This window comes from Vespula pensylvanica, chromosome 6, assembly GCF_014466175.1.
Source record: "Vespula pensylvanica isolate Volc-1 chromosome 6, ASM1446617v1, whole genome shotgun sequence".
Classification (NCBI taxonomy): domain Eukaryota; kingdom Metazoa; phylum Arthropoda; class Insecta; order Hymenoptera; family Vespidae; genus Vespula; species Vespula pensylvanica.
In genome coordinates this window covers 8,677,641-8,698,637 of record NC_057690.1, presented here as the reverse complement: position 1 = coordinate 8,698,637, position 20,997 = coordinate 8,677,641, and the positions used below count along the sequence as shown (strand labels likewise).

The 20,997-nt window shown below is 26.0% G+C and overlaps 5 protein-coding genes across 9 annotated transcripts; 3 read left to right on the top strand and 2 right to left on the bottom strand.

The window, feature by feature from the left end:
- The first annotated feature begins 936 nt into the window (after nt 1–936).
- Nucleotides 937–2,264, top strand: LOC122629769 (Sjoegren syndrome nuclear autoantigen 1 homolog). 2 transcript variants are annotated; one of them, XM_043813536.1, is made up of 4 exons: nt 937–1,108; nt 1,434–1,493; nt 1,675–1,874; nt 1,996–2,264. In XM_043813536.1, the coding sequence occupies exons 2-4, from the start codon at nt 1,442–1,444 to the stop codon at nt 2,101–2,103; spliced, it is 360 nt and encodes a 119-aa protein (XP_043669471.1). In that variant the 5' UTR covers nt 937–1,108; nt 1,434–1,441; the 3' UTR covers nt 2,104–2,264. The 2 variants fall into 2 exon arrangements, with proteins under 2 accessions (XP_043669471.1, XP_043669472.1); XM_043813537.1 differs by having other exon boundaries at nt 1,267–1,493.
- Nucleotides 2,265–2,765: 501 nt separating this feature from the next.
- Nucleotides 2,766–5,481, bottom strand: LOC122629979 (beta-1,3-galactosyltransferase brn). 2 transcript variants are annotated; one of them, XM_043813942.1, is made up of 3 exons: nt 5,368–5,481; nt 4,561–4,661; nt 2,766–4,484 (listed from the first exon to the last, which is right to left on the bottom strand). In XM_043813942.1, the coding sequence occupies exon 3, from the start codon at nt 4,393–4,395 to the stop codon at nt 2,914–2,916; it is 1,482 nt and encodes a 493-aa protein (XP_043669877.1). In that variant the 5' UTR covers nt 4,396–4,484; nt 4,561–4,661; nt 5,368–5,481; the 3' UTR covers nt 2,766–2,913. The 2 variants fall into 2 exon arrangements, with proteins under 2 accessions (XP_043669877.1, XP_043669879.1); XM_043813944.1 differs by lacking the exon at nt 5,368–5,481 and adding an exon at nt 4,860–5,069.
- Nucleotides 5,129–5,849, top strand: LOC122630168. The gene is made up of 2 exons (XM_043814353.1): nt 5,129–5,709; nt 5,797–5,849. Exons 1-2 carry the CDS (start codon nt 5,304–5,306, stop codon nt 5,847–5,849), a joined length of 459 nt encoding a protein of 152 aa, XP_043670288.1. The 5' UTR covers nt 5,129–5,303.
- Nucleotides 5,850–6,796: 947 nt separating this feature from the next.
- LOC122629797 (maternal protein tudor) lies at nt 6,797–17,238 on the bottom strand. 2 transcript variants are annotated; one of them, XM_043813584.1, is made up of 11 exons: nt 17,058–17,238; nt 16,055–16,675; nt 14,946–15,935; nt 14,456–14,869; nt 14,266–14,337; nt 12,235–13,768; nt 11,732–12,146; nt 11,477–11,658; nt 11,217–11,353; nt 7,639–11,142; nt 6,797–7,553 (listed from the first exon to the last, which is right to left on the bottom strand). In XM_043813584.1, exons 2-10 carry the CDS (start codon nt 16,660–16,662, stop codon nt 7,689–7,691), a joined length of 7,806 nt encoding a protein of 2,601 aa, XP_043669519.1. In that variant the 5' UTR covers nt 16,663–16,675; nt 17,058–17,238; the 3' UTR covers nt 6,797–7,553; nt 7,639–7,688. The 2 variants fall into 2 exon arrangements, with proteins under 2 accessions (XP_043669519.1, XP_043669520.1); XM_043813585.1 differs by lacking the exon at nt 14,266–14,337 and having other exon boundaries at nt 6,798–7,553.
- Nucleotides 17,239–17,669: 431 nt separating this feature from the next.
- LOC122629965 (E3 ubiquitin-protein ligase RNF146) lies at nt 17,670–20,755 on the top strand. Of its 2 annotated transcripts, XM_043813920.1 has the most exons (5): nt 17,670–18,011; nt 18,126–18,377; nt 18,766–18,822; nt 19,470–19,757; nt 19,822–20,755. In XM_043813920.1, exons 1-5 carry the CDS (start codon nt 17,927–17,929, stop codon nt 20,103–20,105), a joined length of 966 nt encoding a protein of 321 aa, XP_043669855.1. In that variant the 5' UTR covers nt 17,670–17,926; the 3' UTR covers nt 20,106–20,755. The 2 variants fall into 2 exon arrangements, with proteins under 2 accessions (XP_043669855.1, XP_043669853.1); XM_043813918.1 differs by lacking the exon at nt 18,766–18,822 and having other exon boundaries at nt 17,673–18,011.
- Nucleotides 20,756–20,997: the final 242 nt, after the last annotated feature.

Here is a 20,997-nt window from a genome sequence, read left to right as displayed (position 1 = left end):
CAAACGCTTCACTGACTCTCGTACTACTACTACTAGTGGAGAGAATGGTGTGTCAAAGCGAAAGGTGCATTCATCGCGGTTTAGTCTTCAAAGATACTTCTGCAGCGCCTTTAAAAGGTAAGGTAAGGCCAACTGCTTTCGCGCATTTATAATATTCAATAAGTATCTACGTGATGAACAATCCTTTTTTAAGAAAGAATAACTATAGAATACTGTAATTTCTAAGAAAAATCAAAAAGGAAAGATATTTATTTTGTTTCTTTGTTTAATTAAAAAAAACTTTTAAGTAAAAGAATTTTTTAATTAAATACGTTATTTTTAAGAAATATCTACATTCCTTATTATTTTATTATTATTTATTTCCTTATTATTTTATATTTCTTATTGTAATAAATATAAAATTTGTTTATACCTACATACATTTAGATAACAATATATCTTTATATATTTAATAAATATTTTTATAAATTGCACGTTCAAATTGTTCGTTTTTAATGTAAGAATCATTCTGCAATTAATTTTAATAATATATTTATTCTTATATATGTTAATTTTTTTATTGTGTATAGTTTAATAAAACTTTTATTATATTAAATTTGAAATAAAGGAAACAATATCAAGCCATATTTATAGATAAACCTTATTATAAAATAAATAATTTGATAGTAAAGTTAAAAACTATATAAATTCTACAATTTTTCAATTGTTTATACAATTTATCATAAATTTATACAATTTATACGATTATTATACATTTTCTTATTTTTTTTTTTTTAATATTTTACATTATTATAATTTGAAATTTATTTTCGAAGTAAATTACCAATAATAATAAGAAATTATTTTTATTAACCAATCAAGCAAATTTATGTGAACATAGACGTATTTCTATTGGTGGGAACTTAAATTCAAGAAAGGATCGCGTTTTGTAGACTATATACGCTTGAGACGCTGATATCTTTCGTTTGTGGCATTTAATGTTTTTTTTATTAAGTAATTTAGTTAAATATATATATTTTTTAATAATATTATAATTCTGTTAAATGTATTTGTTAAAGGATTCTGTTATTTGAATTCTTTGATAGCTATTACAGTATAAATATATCACGTAAGTCATTTACAAAATTGATTATAATAATATGACATTTATTATTAAAATATAGAATGTTTTATTAAAAAAAAAACCTTGTATGTATAATAAATTTTATTGGAATTATTTCTTATAGAACGTTCAATTAAAAAATGATCATTTTTTATTTACGGAAGTTTTAGGTTATTTACTTCTGACTTCGCGCCAAAATTAAACATCAAATTTGCTAACCTTAGGGATATTGTTAACGTGAACAAATCTAGATAAATATCTTTTTGATTTAACAGAAAAATTTTTTGTTGTACCTCCTATATACATTAATTAGATTTTTATGTAAATGAAGGATGTAAGATGTCCCAGCACGGTGCTGCATTGCAAACATATAATCAAGAATTAGTAAAATGTAAGTTATTTTTTATTGGAATTGGATATATATCATTTATTTTTCTTTCATGATTAGGTTTGTTTAGATATGTTAATGCATCCTTTTAAAGGAGTAAATTTTTATGTAATATTATTAATATATGGGTATATATAACGTATCTGTCACATTTTTTCAATAGTTTTTTTGAAACTTTTTCAAGGTTTGGAAGAAATGAAGTTGAGGCGAGCGGAACTGCAAACACAAATTGAATCGCAAGAAGAAGAGAAAAATAATCTACAGAGGGAAATAGAAAAAATGTCTCATAAACTTACACGATTAAATGATAGCCTTGCTAAAAGAGTAGCTGTTAGAAATGAATATGACAGAACTATTGCAGATACTGAAACAGCATATATGAAAGTAAGTTATATTTATTTATAACATTCTATATTGATTATTTTGTATATATGTGTAATAATGTGTGCATTATTGTGTAATAATGCATACTATATGCATTATTACAAATAATGCATTATTTTAGATTTTAGAAAGTTCTCAATTGTTACTTAATATGATAAAAAGAGAAGCTACAAATTTAGATCAATCTTTAGTGAAGGCCAGTATGGATAAGCAACAATTTAGACAATGATGAAATAAAAATATCAATAAATTTTTTAGAATGTATTTATTAAAACGTTCACATTATATTATCTATTAAAGAAATTGATCTACCAGTTTGTAACAAGTACAAAATTGTAAATATTTTCTATAAGATAATAGATTATTTTGTAATTATACATTATACTGAAATATTGATAATTGTACAAATTTTTCATAATCTATTTATAAATACAATAATGTACATTATTATATATATCTTGTCATATGGTGTATGGTCATTTAAATAGGCATCATTTTCATAGGGATATTTTTTCATTACTAAAAATTGCAAATAAATGTACTTAGGAATATAATGATGATGTAATAGTTTGTAAGAATTTTAATTTATATCTAATATTAGTCAATTATCGAAATTAATTCGTATTACTTTAATTTTCCTATTATAAACTATTGTTCTGTATTACATAAAGATTGACCAAAGATTGTGGATTCGTTTATAAGTATATTTTATATTTGTAGAAATTTCTGTAATAATACTATTTATATCATATTTAATATTTCATTTTTTGTAATTATATTGAGTGCAATCTACAATATAATAATAGCAAAACATAATTTGTTTGAAAGTTAATAATATTCTTATATGTTTCTATCAAGGTCTTTTTTTTTTTTTTTTTTTTTTTTTTTTTTTTTTTTTGTATCGACAAGTACAGGAATATACCATTAATGCAGATTAATATTTGCAAATAATAATAAGAAATGTCTTTTTTAATGAAAATGATAATATTAAATTGAATTAAGTTTTCATGTACCCTGTAAAAATTATTTTACATATAGTTTATGCATTTCCAAGAGCTTTTTGTTCATTCCAAATTTGCAATAATTCATTAGGATCTCCATATCCATGAGAAGTGATTACATATTTGTAATTGAATTTTGTATAATCTTTTTTATAAAAATGAAATTCTTCACAATGAAATGGTTCTATATCAGCTTTTTTAGCTACTAGACCCAAAAAAATGTCATCGAATTTAAAGTGTTTTGTATAAAAACTTGTATAATACATATCCAAAAGAGCTTCTCGTGAAATTATATATGCACCAGCAGTAACATATGGTGGCCACAAATGATAAGGATATTCTTCCAATGAAACATACCACTTCGATGATTTATGACGATGCGGAGAAGAAACAAATACAAAACCTGCAAATAATCTAACATCTTCTGGAAGTTCAAAATCAAATACTTGTCTTTTCTTACGAATTGGTGATTCTATTTCATCATAAATATATAATGATGATATATTTTCAAAAATTCTTTTCTCCTTCACATTGTTATTTACTTTTGTAAGTACATCTTGAGCATCTTTGCTATTATTTAAAATTGTAGTTAGTTGGTTTTCTATACTATAGTTTTGATTATTAATATTTTCCTGAGTAGAAGAGGAAACTTCAGATAACTGTATTAATTCTGCATTGGAAGACAACTCTTCTTTAATATAGGTATTTGTATCAGATATATATTCTGTATTCAAATAATTCATTTCATTTTCTTCGTTTAACAAATTTGATATATGTGAGAAATTTATTTTTGATACGTATGGATATCTTATTTCTCTTTTTTGAGAAATCTTTTTTGGTTCTTTTAAATAATCTGGATAATTAGTGGGATTCCTTATAAATCTTAAAACATTTTTAACTGAAACATACATATCGTCGTCAACAAACATATAAAATTTGGAATTAGAGCAATACTTTACTGCCCATTTAAAACCCATCATTGTTTTTATAGTATTGTTATAATATGTATCTATAAAATTTGCTTGTACAATGTCTTTGTATTTCATTGCTTCGAGTTTTATTTTAGCTTGTAGTTCTTCATTGTCTTGATGAATACCTAATAGGAATACTGTTCTCGATGGAACATCGAAAAACCTTTTTTCAAATCCCCATGAATTTCGTATTGCTATCCTTCTATCAAAATTCTGTACAGCTGATTTAATTATATATACTACACGAAACTTACTATGCTCGGTTTCTACACATTTTTCTTCATTATTATATATAAAAGAATAATTATATACATTAATTGGATCAACAGTAGGTTTTTGATTATATCTTAATGCATTTACAAAATCATGTATGTCGCCATTATAAGGATAAACAAAATGTTTATCATAGGTAACTTCAAACATATGAGTAAATGCTCCAAAATAATTTAAGAGCATAATAAAACTAATAGAAAGAATAATGTATTTAAAGTTGAACTTTGATATGAGCTTAAAGCTCACGCGATAACAAGGACGTAATAAATAATACATTTTAATACAATTCTGATTTTAAAAGAATGCTCTTACATATTACAATATATAAGATACTATAAGTCTTTGTTGTTTGTAAAATAACATATCTATAAAAAAAATTAAAATGATTCTATTAATATATTTGTTTCTTTTATAAGTTGTAAAAGAATAGTAAATACTTACAATTCTGATTTTACAAAGCAATGATCTATAAGTTAAAATCAAATAACAAGCAATAACATAGTGATGGTTTATTTGATTATTGCATTTTTGATGTTTGCCTGCTGAAATATATTTTTATTAATACTGGGTGTTTTTAATTGGCACTATAGTAATATATGTAGGAATTCTATATCTTCTATCTATAAATGGCACCAATGTGTTGATATTCCACGTGAGTCGATCACAACATTTGAAAACAATAAATTCGTTGACATCCATTAATACCGATTAAGAATGACAATATAACCTTTTTCACGTACACAATTTTTCATTAATTTTTTAAATCGATCACATCACAAAATAAATTCTTTATTGTGTGTTATTTTCAATTTTTTCGAACAGATATCAATCGAATTATAAATTAATTGAATTACAATCGAAACAGTATCGATATTGAATATTGAAATTTATGTATATATCTTATTTTGATATGTGATTTCGATTCTCGAATTTAAATTTATTTATAAATTTAACAAAAAATTTATTTATAAATTGAACATTTCTATTTATTTAAGTTCATGTTAAATCAATATTTTTTTAGACTACAATATTGGAAAAGAAAACAGTTATTACAAATTAAAAAAAATTTCTTAAAAGCAGTGAAATTCAACTGAAGTTGTTAAGAAATTCGTAATGTCTTTTTGTACAATGAATTTTAATGATAATTACTAAAAGTAATTTCCATTAAAAAAAAGAAAAAGAAAATGAAGAAATCTTTTCAAAAAAGGACACCGACGGTATCAAAAGATAACATTATCGAGAAGAAACCTTTCGGGTTTTGTTGCAATAAGAAAAATTTAGATCCTCGAACTCTTTATGATAAACGACCACCACCTTTTAAAGGCTCTTTGACTGACGTAGTTGTCGGAAGTGGTGGTCCAAGTTTAAAATTTCGTATTCAAGATGTCTCTCGATTACCTTTTCCGATTCAACGTATTATGTCTAGAACAAGGGGTATACCTTTTCTTGGTAATTGCAAACGTTGTCGTAAACCATTGCGTTGGTATTTAGAAGATGAAATCGCACTTGCTCGAGATATTTTTGCTCGTGAAAGACAAAACCAATATAACTTCGAAATAGATAAAAATGTCGAAATAGCGAAACGTAAAGGTAACATATTTATTTGTCATTGAGATTTTTATTTTAACAAATAATAATTTAGAGGATAGATTTGATCAATTTTAATTATTAATTTAGAAAAATGGCGTAAAGATCGTAAGGCAAAACGTAAAATGATGGGAAAAATATAAAAAAACGTATTTTAAAATTGACTCTTAAAGAAATTGTATATTCAAGATTTTAATTTCTAACTTATTTTCCTAACTCATTTTTATACTTATTATTGTAAAAACACATCCTTTATTTTTTATTTCGATAAACAAAATTTATATTTGAAATATAAATGTAAATTTTAATACAAAAGATAAAGAATATTTCGGAAATATTTTATTAAAAAATATATTTAAGCAGAATACAAAAATTCGTATAATTTTAGGTTTAATTACAAGTTATTAATTTTAGTAGTTTATAGATTTTATAGTTTTAGTTAATAGTTTATATTTATATATAGGAACAAAAACGAAACTAAAATATTGATATATGAAATTAGTCTAAAATAATAATATCAACAATTATTTTAGAAATTATTAACTAAATTTATAACATTGATAAAAATTAATAAGCATTATTCTTATTATATACTTTTTATCTGTCCACAGTATTATTAAAAAAATATAAGATATACTTTATAGAATATATATCGCATGATGTGTATTACATGTTTTAAATTAATAATTATCAAAGTATAGATCAATAAATTTTTGAAATATTTACTAATAAAATCTGGAAAACATTGTATTTAAAATGTATCTAACAAATTATAAAAAGTAGAAATATTTCTTCTGTCAATTAGTTCTTTTTTATTACTTCAGTAATACTGATATATATATTTTTAATTGTTTGTTCTATCTTCGATATCATTTAGTAACAAAATTAAAAATTGAGTAATATATATATATATATATATATATATATATATATATATATATATATATTAGATAACATAACTTCAAACTTGTAAAAAAAATCAAAGTAAAGAAAGTATTTGTAATGGTTATAAAATTGAAAAAATTCATAGAAGTAAATGTATATAAATAATTCTTTTTAATATCAATTGAAATAATAAATAACAAAGTTATAGTTTTTATTTGAACTTACACATTTGTCGTGTGTCAATATCGAAAAAGAATAATTTATAAATATTTAATCATTATGTCCCATAATATGTCATATCATAAATGTGCAAATTATATACTGTGGAGAGAAAATGTCTTTATAATAAACATGCACAACCTTAGTACTGATGTAACGAATTAAACTGAATTAATCTTTGGTGAAATATTTGTTTAAATGGTGGCACATGAAAGTTTTTATTAAATAATTACAAATAAAAATATTGAACTTTGCTTAAAATGAATGATAAACTTAAACAGTGATATAAACGTATCTTAATAGAATTATGTATGTGTAGTATGTATATATGCGTACACCACATATATATCACTATAAAAAAAAACTTAATAAACAAAAATTTTAACCAAAACGAAAGCAAAAATAAACAAATTAACTTTTATATCATTTTAATGCCTTCCTGGATCTATTATAACTTTATACTTGAGTTAATTAATCCTGTTATAATGATACCATACACATGGGAATGTCATCTTTTATGGCCACGGTAAGTACTTCCCTTTTCCTACTTTTATGGATTTACCGTATGAACCTTGTTTTTCTTAAAGATATTGCCTCTCGCCGCAATAAGCAATTCATTTTTGTTCAATTCATTTTCTCATCATAGTTCTTCATGATAAAATTGTTTTGTTTGTATTTTCTTTTCATAAGTTTACATGCATTTACAAAATCAGTCTTACTTATAAGTAATAGTTTTGGTGATTCTGTAATATTTTTATTTTCAAGTAAGATCTATCATTATTACTATTAATACATTAAAATACGATTCTCTACATTGTAAATACTTACTGTTGCTTTCCAATAGAGGTCTATATACTTGACTCTTCTGTATTTTTTTTTTAAATATCTTCAATTGCCATATTTGTTCCTGGTTTTTCTGTTTCAGAAATGTCTAATGAACAAGTAATTTTTTCCTGTTTTACAGAATTTTGACTAACATCAACATTTGATAAGAATGTATTGGGTGAACATGTTATTTTTTGTTTATCTAGAGATTTCTCAATGGCTTCAGTATTTTCAGTTACTTTGAGGTCAGTTTCTTCTGAGATTAACATATTGGGGGAACATTTTGTTTCTTCTTTGTCTGGAAATTTTTCACCGATTTCAATATTTTCAACTACTTTGAGGTCAGTTTCTTTTGAGACTAACATATCAGGGAAATATTTTGTTTCTTCTTTGTCCGGAAATTTTTCATTGGTTTTAATATTTTCAACTGCTTTGAGGTCAGTTTCTTCCGAGACTAATATATCGAGGGAACATTTTGTTTCTTCTTTATCCGAAAATTTTTCATCAGTTTCAATATTTTCAATTACTTTGAGATCAGCTTTTTCTGAGACTAACATATTGAAAGAATATTTTATTTCTTCTTTATTTAGTATTTCTTCATCAGTTTCAGTGTTTTTAACGACTTTGAGTTCAGATTTTTCTGAAGTTGGTATTTCTAACGAACATTTAGTTTGTTGCTGTTCAGATAATTTTTCATCAACATCACTAGTATCGACAACTATAACATTAGTTGACCTCTTCTCATTTTTATCATCTTCTCTTTTATTATCTTCATTATTTATAATTAGATCATAATTAATGTCAAAGTTATTATCTGCTTTTGATATTTCTTGTGTTATCAAATTTTCTGAACTAGATTGCATAGTAATTTCAATATTCTCTATATTGATAGAGTCTTCATTTTCACTATCTCTGTGAGTATCTTCGATCATATTTTTTATTATATCATCAATACTAAGTTCTGTTATATTAGTAATAGAATTTGTTTCCTCTATTGATGCAGTGACAGATTCATGAATATGTTCTTGTTCTAATAATTCTGTTGAACTCTTTTCGTTAACAGAACATATAATCGTATTGGTTGATTTTTGTGTTAGCTCATTCAATTTTTCAGGATTTTCTTTCGTATTTGTTAGTTTATTATATAACTCTATATTGCTATTAGTTATCTGTTCCACTACTATACATTTTTCTGATTTGGTATTAGTATCTTTGCACAAAGGTAAAAGAATTTCTGTAATATCTTTTCCATCTATGCTTAATTTGACATGCATAGGATCTTCATTGTCAAGAATTTCGAATTGAAACATTGTTGCTCCATCAGCAGCAAGATCTTTAAAAGTTTTACAAGCTTCTTCAGACCAAAATGAAATATAATGTGGTATTTGTAGAGCACATCTTTTGGACAATGTAGGAATATTTACAATATCTTCAGGTAGTATTCTTAATTCTATATTAATGGCAGTACTGCCATAGTCTATATATAAGACATTCACGCCACTTTCATTCTGTGATAATATTTTTGCTCTGTACCATTGTTCATCATCTGGATATTTAGCTGCACAAATCGTTCCATTTTCTAAATTAGTTAATGGAAGAAAGCTGGGTGCAGCTTGTAGACGATCCGACATTACTTCTAATTCAGCAATACTGGCCTCTGCTTGTACCCAAAATTCAGCTGGTGTATTAACATGACTTACTACAACATTAGGTGAATTTTCTTCTCCAAGAGGTGGTAATCTTTCTTCTATATCCGTTATTTGTTTTTCACAAAAAACAGCTAATAAATCTGTTACATTCTTCTCATTTAAAGTGAGTCTTACTAATGATATTTCTTGTTCCTTCAGAACATCCAAAAGAAATATTGTAGCGCCATCAGCTGCTAATTTTGTAAATTCTCGACATGCTTCATTAGACCATTTTGTTAAACCTTCAGGAAGAACCAAGCTGCATCTTCGAGATAAAGGTGCTATTTTTACTAAGTCCTCTGGAATAGCACGAATTTCAGTAGATATAGCTGAATTTCCATAATCAATGTATATAACTTTTGTTTCACCATTATAGTGAGATATAACACGTGCTCTATACCATTGTTCATCTTCTGGAAATTTAGCAACACACAATAAATTTTCTTTTATCTCATCTACTTTAGGGAACATATCTGCAACCATAAATCTATCAGACATTACTTCTAAGTCAGCAATGGATTTTTCTTCTTGAACCCAAAATTCACTTGGTGAATTAATATGACTCACAAATGCAGAATGTGGATCTAATTCTAACTCTACTATTTCATCTATTAGATCTTGCTCTGCATATATTCTTACAGCATGGTGTTCTTCAACTAATATTTCACTGATACTTTTATCATTTACGAATAGTTCAACTCGTTTTGGTACACTGTCAGCAATTATTAAAGCTTCTAAAGAATCTGCTGTCGTTACTAAATTACTAAAACGATCACAAGTTGCTTCACTCCAATCTTCAGAATCTACAGGAATAATGTCTAATCTAGATTTGGTTGCATATCTTTTCATTGATTTTAAATTATCTGTCAGTGCTCGAATATTTTCTGATTTGTTATCAATTACGTCTGTATTTCCATAATCAATAAATCGTACTGTAGTAATATCTTCATCTGCATCAAGAACTTCTGCTCTGTACCACATATTATCAATAGAATAAACTGCTACACAAAGAGAACTTTCTTCTAAGATGCCATCTATTAATGGACATGTAGAAATATCAGCTTGTAATTCTACATATTTTCGTTTAAGAATTTCAGCTTCATTTGTTAATTGGATCCAAAACTGACTTGGAGAATCAATGTGAGACACACAGACATTATACCTTTTACCAGTTATTAACTGATAATTTTCTGACTCATTTTCAGCTAAAGATTTTACTAAATTCATTGAACGGAATTTATCACTAATCTTTTCTTCGTTATCAAATAATTCAACTATCCACTTTTTGTTTACATTAGAAAAATTTGCAGTAAGGTTTCTGTTAGATAATTGCTCTTGCAATATATTTATCTGTTCAGATAATGTACCATTTAAAGTAACCGTCAATGAAGCATTAATTGCTAATTGATACGGTACAAAAAATTTTGGATCTAATTCCATTAGCGATTCGATACTAACTTCTTGTGTGTTTCCATAATCAATAAAATTTACATAAACACTCTTATCAGTGAATTTAATGATTTTCGCTCTATTCCAGTAACCATCTGCAACTTTTACAGCACACAACATATCTATCTCTGGTTTCAATGTTTTCCCACAGTTAGCGTAATGTTCTTCCAATGCTTGACTTAAGTGTATATTTTTATCATAATCTACACTACGTTGTAGCCAAATACTTCCAGAATGATCTGCATATGATACTATTATTTTATAAGTTTGATTTAAAATAGGCATTGGACAAATTGGATATATTTTTTCATCTAAATCTTCTTGGCTTTTTATTTTATTACCCATCAGATCATATAATTTAATGATAAGCCTATAATGAAAAAAATATTTATATTAGTTTATTTATAATTACTATTCATAAATAAAAGCTATCATTTTCATTACCTGTTATTATTGACTTCTTCTACATACATAATCAATTCCTTATTCTCAATTATTTCTTTCCAATTTTTATTCGTTTCAAAAGAAGATGCATTAAGAAGACAGCACTCTATTGGTTGATTCTGTGTATCAGTTAACATCTATATTGATAAATATAATAACAATGAAAAATTATATATACATATACAAGAAAGTAATTAAAAACATTTTATTTCTAATTTATATTATATTATTTTATACAAGTACATGATAAGATATAATACCTTGAAATTCTTGTTAATTATACATTTATCATTGTTACTCTCCATAATTGAAGAAAGTTCAATATGAAATTTGCTTGCGCTTTGCACGTTACAAACTCTTACTTTTAATGTTTGACCATTCAAAAGATTGATATCTATCTTTTGTATATCAAGAGATTTATCTAATTCGTTAGTTGAATTTTCTATTAATAAAAGTCTCTTTTAGTTTTAAAGATGTCCATACAATTTAATTTAAACTTTAATGGATGTACTTACCATCAGTAGGCATAATAGTATTTACTATAGCATAAGATGCTAAATTTTTATTGACTAATATGTTAGCAACATCTTGTCCACAATTATTCAATGAAACGATATACTTGTCATTTTCTATATTATGAAATAAACATCCATATTTATCAGCATTAAAACAATCATCAATTGCTTGTGTATTAACTTCGGACCATTTTGAACCTATGAAAGGTTTAATATTTTGCAAAGAACAATGGTATGCTTGCTTCGGAAGCTGCATTAATTTCTTTTCAACTTGGTAAATATCACTTTTATTTACCAAAGCACGATTTCCAAAATCAATATATTGCACAATATATTCATCACTTTTATTTTCAATAATTTCAGCACGATATAATGCTTTATCTTCAGAAAATATAGCTATTACAGCTGCACCTACCTGTTCATAAATAAAATATTAATATTATTAGTTTTATTATATCTGATTACACTATGTAAAAGATATAGTAAATAAAAAATATTAATACCTGCAATGTATATGTAACAGGCTTTCTATTAACATACATTCTTTGTATTTCATTCATCATGTTTCGAAATTCAACCTCTTTATCAAGTATTTGACAATAAAAATTATTAGGATTTATAAACCATGTGATAATTATATCCTTATGAGATCCAAGCTCAAATTGTTCCTTTGCCCACTTTGAATTAGATGATACATAATCATATTCACTAGACTGTTCTACTATGTCTATTTGCTTTATTTGATTTAACGCTGTCTCTCTAACTTTCATTATATCAGTACCATCAAAAAAATCCTCATTTATGTATATAGGTTCTGGCACATTATTAATAATTTCACGTAGCATAACTTCGTATATATTATTATCTTTTGTTAAAAATTCAATTTCTAAAACTTTTCCATCTGTTCTATTTGAAAAGCTTTCAATCGCATCTAAATCCCATATTTGATTTTTTGCTGCAAATAGTTTGCAATGAATTGTCTGTATTGGTAGTTTCAAAAATTGATCTTGGATTGTTTTGATTTTATCCAAATGAACTATTTCTATATTTCCATAATCTATAAACTGTACGATTACTTGTTGTTTTTCTACAGATTTGATTACAGCTCTGTACCATTTAAGATCTTCGCTATATTGAGCAATACAATATTTTTCAGGCTTTATTTCCGATTGTTTTAAAAGATCTCCACCATTTTCATACGTCGATGCAATATTTTCCATAAGAGTATCTAATTCTAGATAATCAGGATTCAACTGAATATAAAAATCAGTTGGACTGCTTATGAAAACTGTCATACACGTTTTAATAGCTCCAAGTATAATATTTAATGAAGGTATTTCAATATTTTCTGAACTTAATTTTGATAGTTGAAGTTTTTCATTATTTTGCATGCTATTGTTTATTGTTCCTAAATTCTTTGACATATCCCTAGATTCGGAAGAACTTTCTTTGTTAGATGTGACATTATTCTTATAGTTTGCTCTATCTTTTGAATGATGCACTTTTTGATTATATTGACTGTTTGTTTTTCCACTTTTGTTAACTTCTTTGTCATTATCATTATCGTTCCATCTGCTATTGTGTAATCTTGCTGATACTCCTTCTGTACGAGGCCTTCCACGACTATGACGATTAGGGCCACTACCTCTACCTCGTTTACCACTACTTCTGGATGATGTATCAGAATCTTTATCGCTCCAATTTTTATCAAAACCACTACTGCGGTTGAATCTAGAATCATTGCCAAAAGATCTACCTCTGCTGCGAGAATCTCTTCCAACTTTGTAAGATGAATTTGAATCATTATAATTTCGTTTATTGTATGGCTCGTCCTTTTTTGTATTGTTATTTTTAAGTCTATCTTTACTAGATCGATCATTTCTTGAATTGTCATGAAAGGAATTCGATTTTTCATATCTATTATCTTGTCTTTCTCCATTTAAGTCATTTTTCCAAGGTTTTGATTTAGTATGTTCAATTGCCATGTTTTTTGTAGGATCTTCCTGATTTGCTTTATTCCCTTTATTTACATTATCACTAGAAATAAAAATTAATTCATATTTTTTCCATAATAGAAGTACATAGCAACAAACATAACTATGATTATAATAATACACAAAAAGCTGTTTAAATAATAGTACAATAAAAAAATAAACAAAACATATAAACAATTTATATTTATACAAATTTTTACTGTTACTTTCACATGCATTCTTAATTATAATAATAATTAAAGTATATTAAAACACAGTATAGTTGAAGATATTAAAATTGAATAGCATTGATGTACACAGTATAATAGAAATGAAATAATTGTTAAGGAAAAGAAAAGAAAAGATAAGAAAAGATAAGAAAAGAAAAAAGAAAGATTTATTTTATGCAAAATTAAGTTTAAAGATGATTATACAAGCAAAACATAAGCAGTATATGTAGAATTTAAAAAAATAATTTTTGTTTTCTGTTTTATTAAGTTTAAAGTAAAAAAGAAGAAAAGAAAAATTATGTAAAAATATTTGTTTTAGTGTTTATTTTACCGTATTTCTTTTATATTCTTCGATTTACTTTTTACTTGAGTTTCTATATTTAATGGTATCTTTGTATAGTACCTAATATACACAACAAATTATATTGTAGTTAATTAGATAATGTAAATATAATTTTAAAACTAGGCTATTAGAGAGAAAATTTGTTACTGTGCAGTTTAAAAGAAATATATTGTTTTACCTTTGTATCTTTTTAGGGACTTTTATAGAACTTTGATGTTCACATTCATGGGAATTTGATTTAATATTTAAATTTTTCTCCGAAGGAAAAAGTCGATGTAATATATTTTTTATATCATCCCTAATCTCAGGATCATATAAATCAACCAATAAACCACCAGGGAGTACGTCGATAACTGCCATGTATAGACTTTTTTCCAAGATTAACATTTCAAATTGATTGTAACATTCTTCACCAGTCGGTAATGTGTTATAATCCCTTAATATACATTTTATTGCTTGTGCTGGTAGCTTCGTCACTAAATCATTATGAATTACACGCAAAGATTCTGCAGTTACAGTTACTTCATTGCCATAATCTACATATAAAATTCTTATTTTGTCTCCATCAACATTAAGAATTTTTGCACGATACCTACAAATGAATTATTAATTATGTATGTGTGTCATTATTAGTCATATTATAATATATTGATATGTTTTCAATTTACCATTGAGATTCGTAAAGAGCAGCACAAGGTGTTCCTACTGATACCTGATTTGGATGTAAAGTAGGTGCAGTTTTAACATAATCAGCCAAATAAATCATTATAGATTCGAGAGATTTATCAGAATTATCGAGTTGAATAAAAAATTTCATGTAACTTTCTACAAAAGAAACATGTACAGTTCTTTCTGCACCTTTTGATAATTGTTGTGGTTCTTGATATACAACCATATTTGATACTGTTACTGGAACTGTAAATGCTTGTCTAAGAATATCTTTTATATTTTTCTCATTGTCATACAAATCTCCATATTGTATAAGTGGTGGACCTTCTGGTGGACGGACATGTAACACAAGTGATCTTCCTGATACTATCTTTTTAAAATATTCTGTCATTTCTGGTGTAACATTTAGTTCCTTCACTCCACTTAATGTAAATCTGATTGAAAGTACTCTAGGATTAATATATTGTGGTGGTAATTGAAAGATATCTGTATATGGTAATACTTCAGAATGACCAAAATCGACATAATATAATTTACACTTATTTTCCATTACAGCCATTACTACTGCTCTGCATAAGACTTTATCTATTGTGTAACGACCTAAACATACTGATCCAGGTAATGGAGGTTCTTGTAAAGGTTCCATTGGATGAGAATTGATATCTCTCATAAGTTTAGTCAATATTTCTGATGTACTTTGAACTTGTACAGAAAACTTTTGTGGTCCATCTTCAACAAAAGATACATATACATGATATTTAGAACCAACATCTAAAACTCTTGATTTAAATACTAATGCTTCCTGAACTGGTGCATGGGGTACAAGCTTTTGTGGTTGTACATAAGGTGTGGAAACATTCTGCCATGCACCCTGACCTTGCATTGTATTAAAAGCAGGGTTTGCGTTAGATTGTGTGCCTATACGAGCCTCATTTATCATTCTTCTATCTTGCATATGATATGGTGACATTTGTTGTATACGTCGTGGTCTAAAAAACACATTAAAATTTTATTATAATCATACATGAAAAATAAAATTGAATAAATAATTTGTATGTTACTTTTACTTTAACATTTTATAATTTAAAATTCTTCATATAATTTCTACCTGAATAAATCTTGCATTGTAGCATCCATTGCCATATGTCTTTTTACTAAGAGTTCTCCAAAGTCTTCATTATTATAATATAGTTTAATAAAAGTGTGGTTTCTAACAGTAGAAAGGCAACAAGCTTTGTATTCATTATATCGTAATATTTTTTTAATAGTTTCTATCGTTTTATTATCCCAAACATTATTAATAGGTATAATGTTTGCTAACGTAAATTCATATGCTACTGGTGGAAATGATTGTAATGTTTCTGATCCAGGTATGTTTCTCAATAAATATACTTCATGTTGTGGTAAGATTTCAATATTACCATAATCAATAAATTGTAATACCACTTTACCATCTGGACATATATTACATACTCTAGCACGATAATAACCATCATTTTGAAATCTTGCACAACATAAAGCATTAATGGATAGTCCTTCTTGTAATTCTGGATATCCAGATCCTATTGCAAATTTTTCAAAAAGAGGTAAGATCATTCGTTCAACATAAGTTGCAGAATTTTTATCGATCTGACCCCATATTCTTAAAAACTGATGTTCTGCTTCCACATGTGTTACGAAAATAATAAATTCCGAATTTTGTTGTATTGTCGCCATTTTAAAGCTTTCTCTGTAATAATATTAAATCAAAAATGAATTATTAATCAAACACATGCTTTAAACATATTTGTAAATGACATTACACTTTCAATTTATAAGAATTTTTTGCACTACTATATACCATTAACGAAACTAGAAACATATAAATGTATATTTAATTATGGTTATAATTTTTAAGAGGGAAAAGACAGGCTTTCTTGTAAATTATGGCTATTATATGCAAATTCATTTAACAAAAAAGTAAACAACTCTTTTAACATTAAATTATTTACTTTTGTAATTGTATGTCTTTTGTGTCATTGGCTCGTTTTTTACATACCGATCTGTTACCATTTGAAAGAGAAATATTACGTAGCAAAATATCTATAAGATTATGATAAATAGCAACGAACCTTATGAATATCCTACTTTACATATCCTATTTTGTGTTTTCTCGTCCGTTGCAATAGTTCCTTTATATATTAGACACTATCTTAAATATTCTTAGAACATTTCACCATAATATTCCATTATCTTGATTATTACGGTACTCAGTCTAATTCTTCCATCTAGACTTCTTTTGACATATTGACCATGCCGCCAACTTTAAATTGCTTCTGCATAGTTTCACCATGCGCAAATTACTATATATTCCTTTATCTAATAAATTCAATTAAATTTAATGAAAAAGTATTAGAAATCTAATACTTTTTCCAATAATACCTCAATTTATTTTTTTTTCATCCATCAATAAAAATATATTTATTCTAAGTGATTCTAGTTGTAGTTTTTGCAAAAATCATACAAATAAAGAATGCGTATATATAAGTTCATCGGAAGTAAAGTAGAAAAAAGATGACACTATACGATAGTTATTTCCTTTATTTGATATTTCCGTCTTTTTTATTGGTAATTATTGGACAATTATAAAAAAAATAAATGAAAAATTGTATTATTAAAATTGATATATTATCACACATGTTAATAATATCTCTTCTCTTTTTAGGTTAAAGTAATATAATTATTCAATTTAATTATGTGTGTCAATTAATTGAATTGAAAAAAATACGATCTAAAAGATTCGAAATCAGAATTTGATAATTTTTCATGGAAACACATGTTATTGCTATATAATTAGTAGTCAATGTTTATAGATGGCGGGATAGGAAGATGAGGAAAGTAAGGAAGGCTTAGCCGTGAGATACGTGTTGATGTTTACAAACTAAAAGTTTCATGGAATTGCAGTTCCAGTATTGGTGGGTTTTAGATTATAAATTTTGCGATGGCTCAAGCTAAACATAATTTGCCAGAAACATCTAATGGTACCTTGAAGGAAAAAGAAAAAGACAATAACGAAGATAAAGAAGGTACATAGATTTATATTACAATAATTATGAAGAAATTACAAATTAGGATATTAAGTGATAAATTCATTGTTCATAGTAAATTTACGAAAAATTATAAAGTGCGATATTCAACAGGTTCTGTTACGATACCAGAATGTGCAGTTTGTCTTCAACCTTGTATACATCCGGCTAGATTACCTTGCAATCATATATACTGCTATTTATGTGTAAAGGGTGTTGCTAATCATAATAAAAGGTGTCCTATGTGTCGTCAAGAAATGCCATCTGATTTTGTTGAAAGACCGCAATTAGTAGAAATTGATGAAGTACAAAAAGAATTAGAACGACCCGAGGAAGAATATCAATGGTTTTATGAAGGCAGAAATGGTAATATTTGTTTCTAATATATTTGTATATATTAATCTTTTATATATATATATATATATATATATATATATATATATCATACACACACACACACAGGCAAACGTATCTATTAAGATAAATGTACCTACTTAAAAAATAATATAAATAACATAATCATTAATGAAGTTAATTAGTTTAAGAAAATCTAATGAAGAAGATACAATATAAATATGAAAAGGATACAATCGTATCTTTTATTTATTTTGAAAAAGAAAAAAAAGTATTAGTAGTTTCTATATATTTACAAATTAAACAGAATTTAGTTTAATTTTTGTTTTGAGATTCAGGCATGCTCAGGTAAATTTTTAAAAATAGCATATAGAAAAGTTGATATTCTACCACTTCTTAGGTTGGTGGAAATATGATTCAAGGATCAACAAGGATTTGGAGACAGTGTATAAACTAGGTGATACTCAGTGTGAAATGTTGATCTGTGGCATGCTTTATGTGATTGACTTTGAAAACAAATGTCAATACAGAAAATATCAACCACGTTACAAAAGAAATATCAAACGTGATAGAAAAGATGCACAATGTAAAGGAGTTTCAGGCGTACGATAGTTTATTTCTTAAAGTAAAGTACCTGTTTATGTTGCATATATAAGCACATGTTGATAATATATATGAAATTTTAATATTGAATGGTTTGGATTAAAATAGATATTTGTAAAAAAGAAAGACAAGAATTAACAAAAATCATTAATAGTTTTATATGTAGCCATAAGCAAATTCTATTTACTTCATATTATTTTATATAACCTATTTAATGAGATAGATATAAATTTAAAATGTCAGTTAATAAAATTTGTATGCTTTATAAAATATAATTATCATTAATAATTATTTGTAATAGATAAATTATATGCTAGTGACTTGACTTTATTAAATAAAAAATTCTATATTTTTTCTAAAGTTATATTTATTTCCTAAGTTTCCCAATTGAAATATGATTATATAGAACAATTACTGATAAATAGTTAAGCATGACAATGTTTTTATATGATTTTATTAAAAAGTGCTACTAAGTTCTACCTATAAAATAAATTGTTACAGGATGGTGGCAATATGATCAACGTACAAGTCTTGAATTAGAAACTGCTTACAAACAAGGAAAGAGGACTTGTGAATTATTAATTGCAGGGTTTTTATATATTGCGGATTTTGGTTCTATGCACCAATTACGTAGGAATGATCCTTCTAGGAGAAGAAGAATTAAACGGGATTTGTATAATGTTCCAAAGAAAGGAGTTGCTGGTTTAAGACTGAATGCTCAAGAAGAAGAAATGATTAGAGAAATAAGAGGCGCAGAAAGGCCAGCAAGTCCTGAGAGTGATACAATAAGTACGTATTATTGAAAAATTAAAAGCATAGAATTATAAAACTATACATGTGTTTTACGATTTAGGTGGAGATGGTACTAGTACTCCTATACCTCCAAGTAATACGCCGCAAACACCGGCTGGTGGAACTGCAAGTGGAGATGCTACACCATTAAATGATAGAATAGATCAAAGATCAGATTCTTTACATCAGGTTCTAGAACAAATGCGTTCATTAGTATTAAGAGAACATTTATCATTTAATAGTAATAATGATCTTGAAGAAACAGCAGAGGATGAATCAATATCTGAACATTCTATACTTTTTTGCTTACCAACATCACATGAATCAGATGAAGGTCATTTGTAGAAAATAGAGATATGAATTTGACCCTCTTACTTATTTATAATGTATCAAATTATTGAGAAATGCAACCAAAGAAACATGTTATGGTTGAAAATCACAAATATAATATCAAGAAATAAATATTATTCTGTGATATGTTACAATGTGCAGAGGGTCCTTTAATATCAGCTTGGGATTGATAAAAAAAAGTTCTTAAAATTTAATTCCAGAAAATATTCAAATTATTCATTATGTATAATATCGAGACATAGATCAGCACTTGTAAAACAGTATTGATGAAATCAACTAATATAATATGTAACTTAAGTGTTCCTAGTATTCTTTTAATTAGATATAAATGAAATATAAAAAATAATTTTGGATTATATAATGAAATAAATTAGGTACTTAAAGTTTCTCTGGAAATAAAACATTTATTATATTTATTATCGAATATGTCATTCATTCCAGGAGAAATATTCAAATGTAATGAACTACTTGAAATACCAAGATTACTTTCAAGTTTGATATAATATATTCTAAAATAAAGTGTTCATCTGTGCAACGAAAATTATAGTAGTATGAATCTCACTTATTTTTACAGAAAATGTTATTGTATCTAATTATGTACATAGATTTATTGTGAGAAATACATTATGATATTTTGCAGAACATAAACGTATATTTCAAGTTTTATATTTTTAAATAATCTGATACCTTATATTTTTTATAAATAAAATATTAATTAATTTTTCAAATGTTTATATAATCTTTTTTAAATATATATTTAATATTTAAGTTTGGAAAATGAGATAAATATGTGTTTTGATATTTGAAATTAGTATCAACTTTGACCACAAGGCTGTGCATATATCAAGAACGATAAGACTGTTTACAACCTTTCATTCAAAGCATG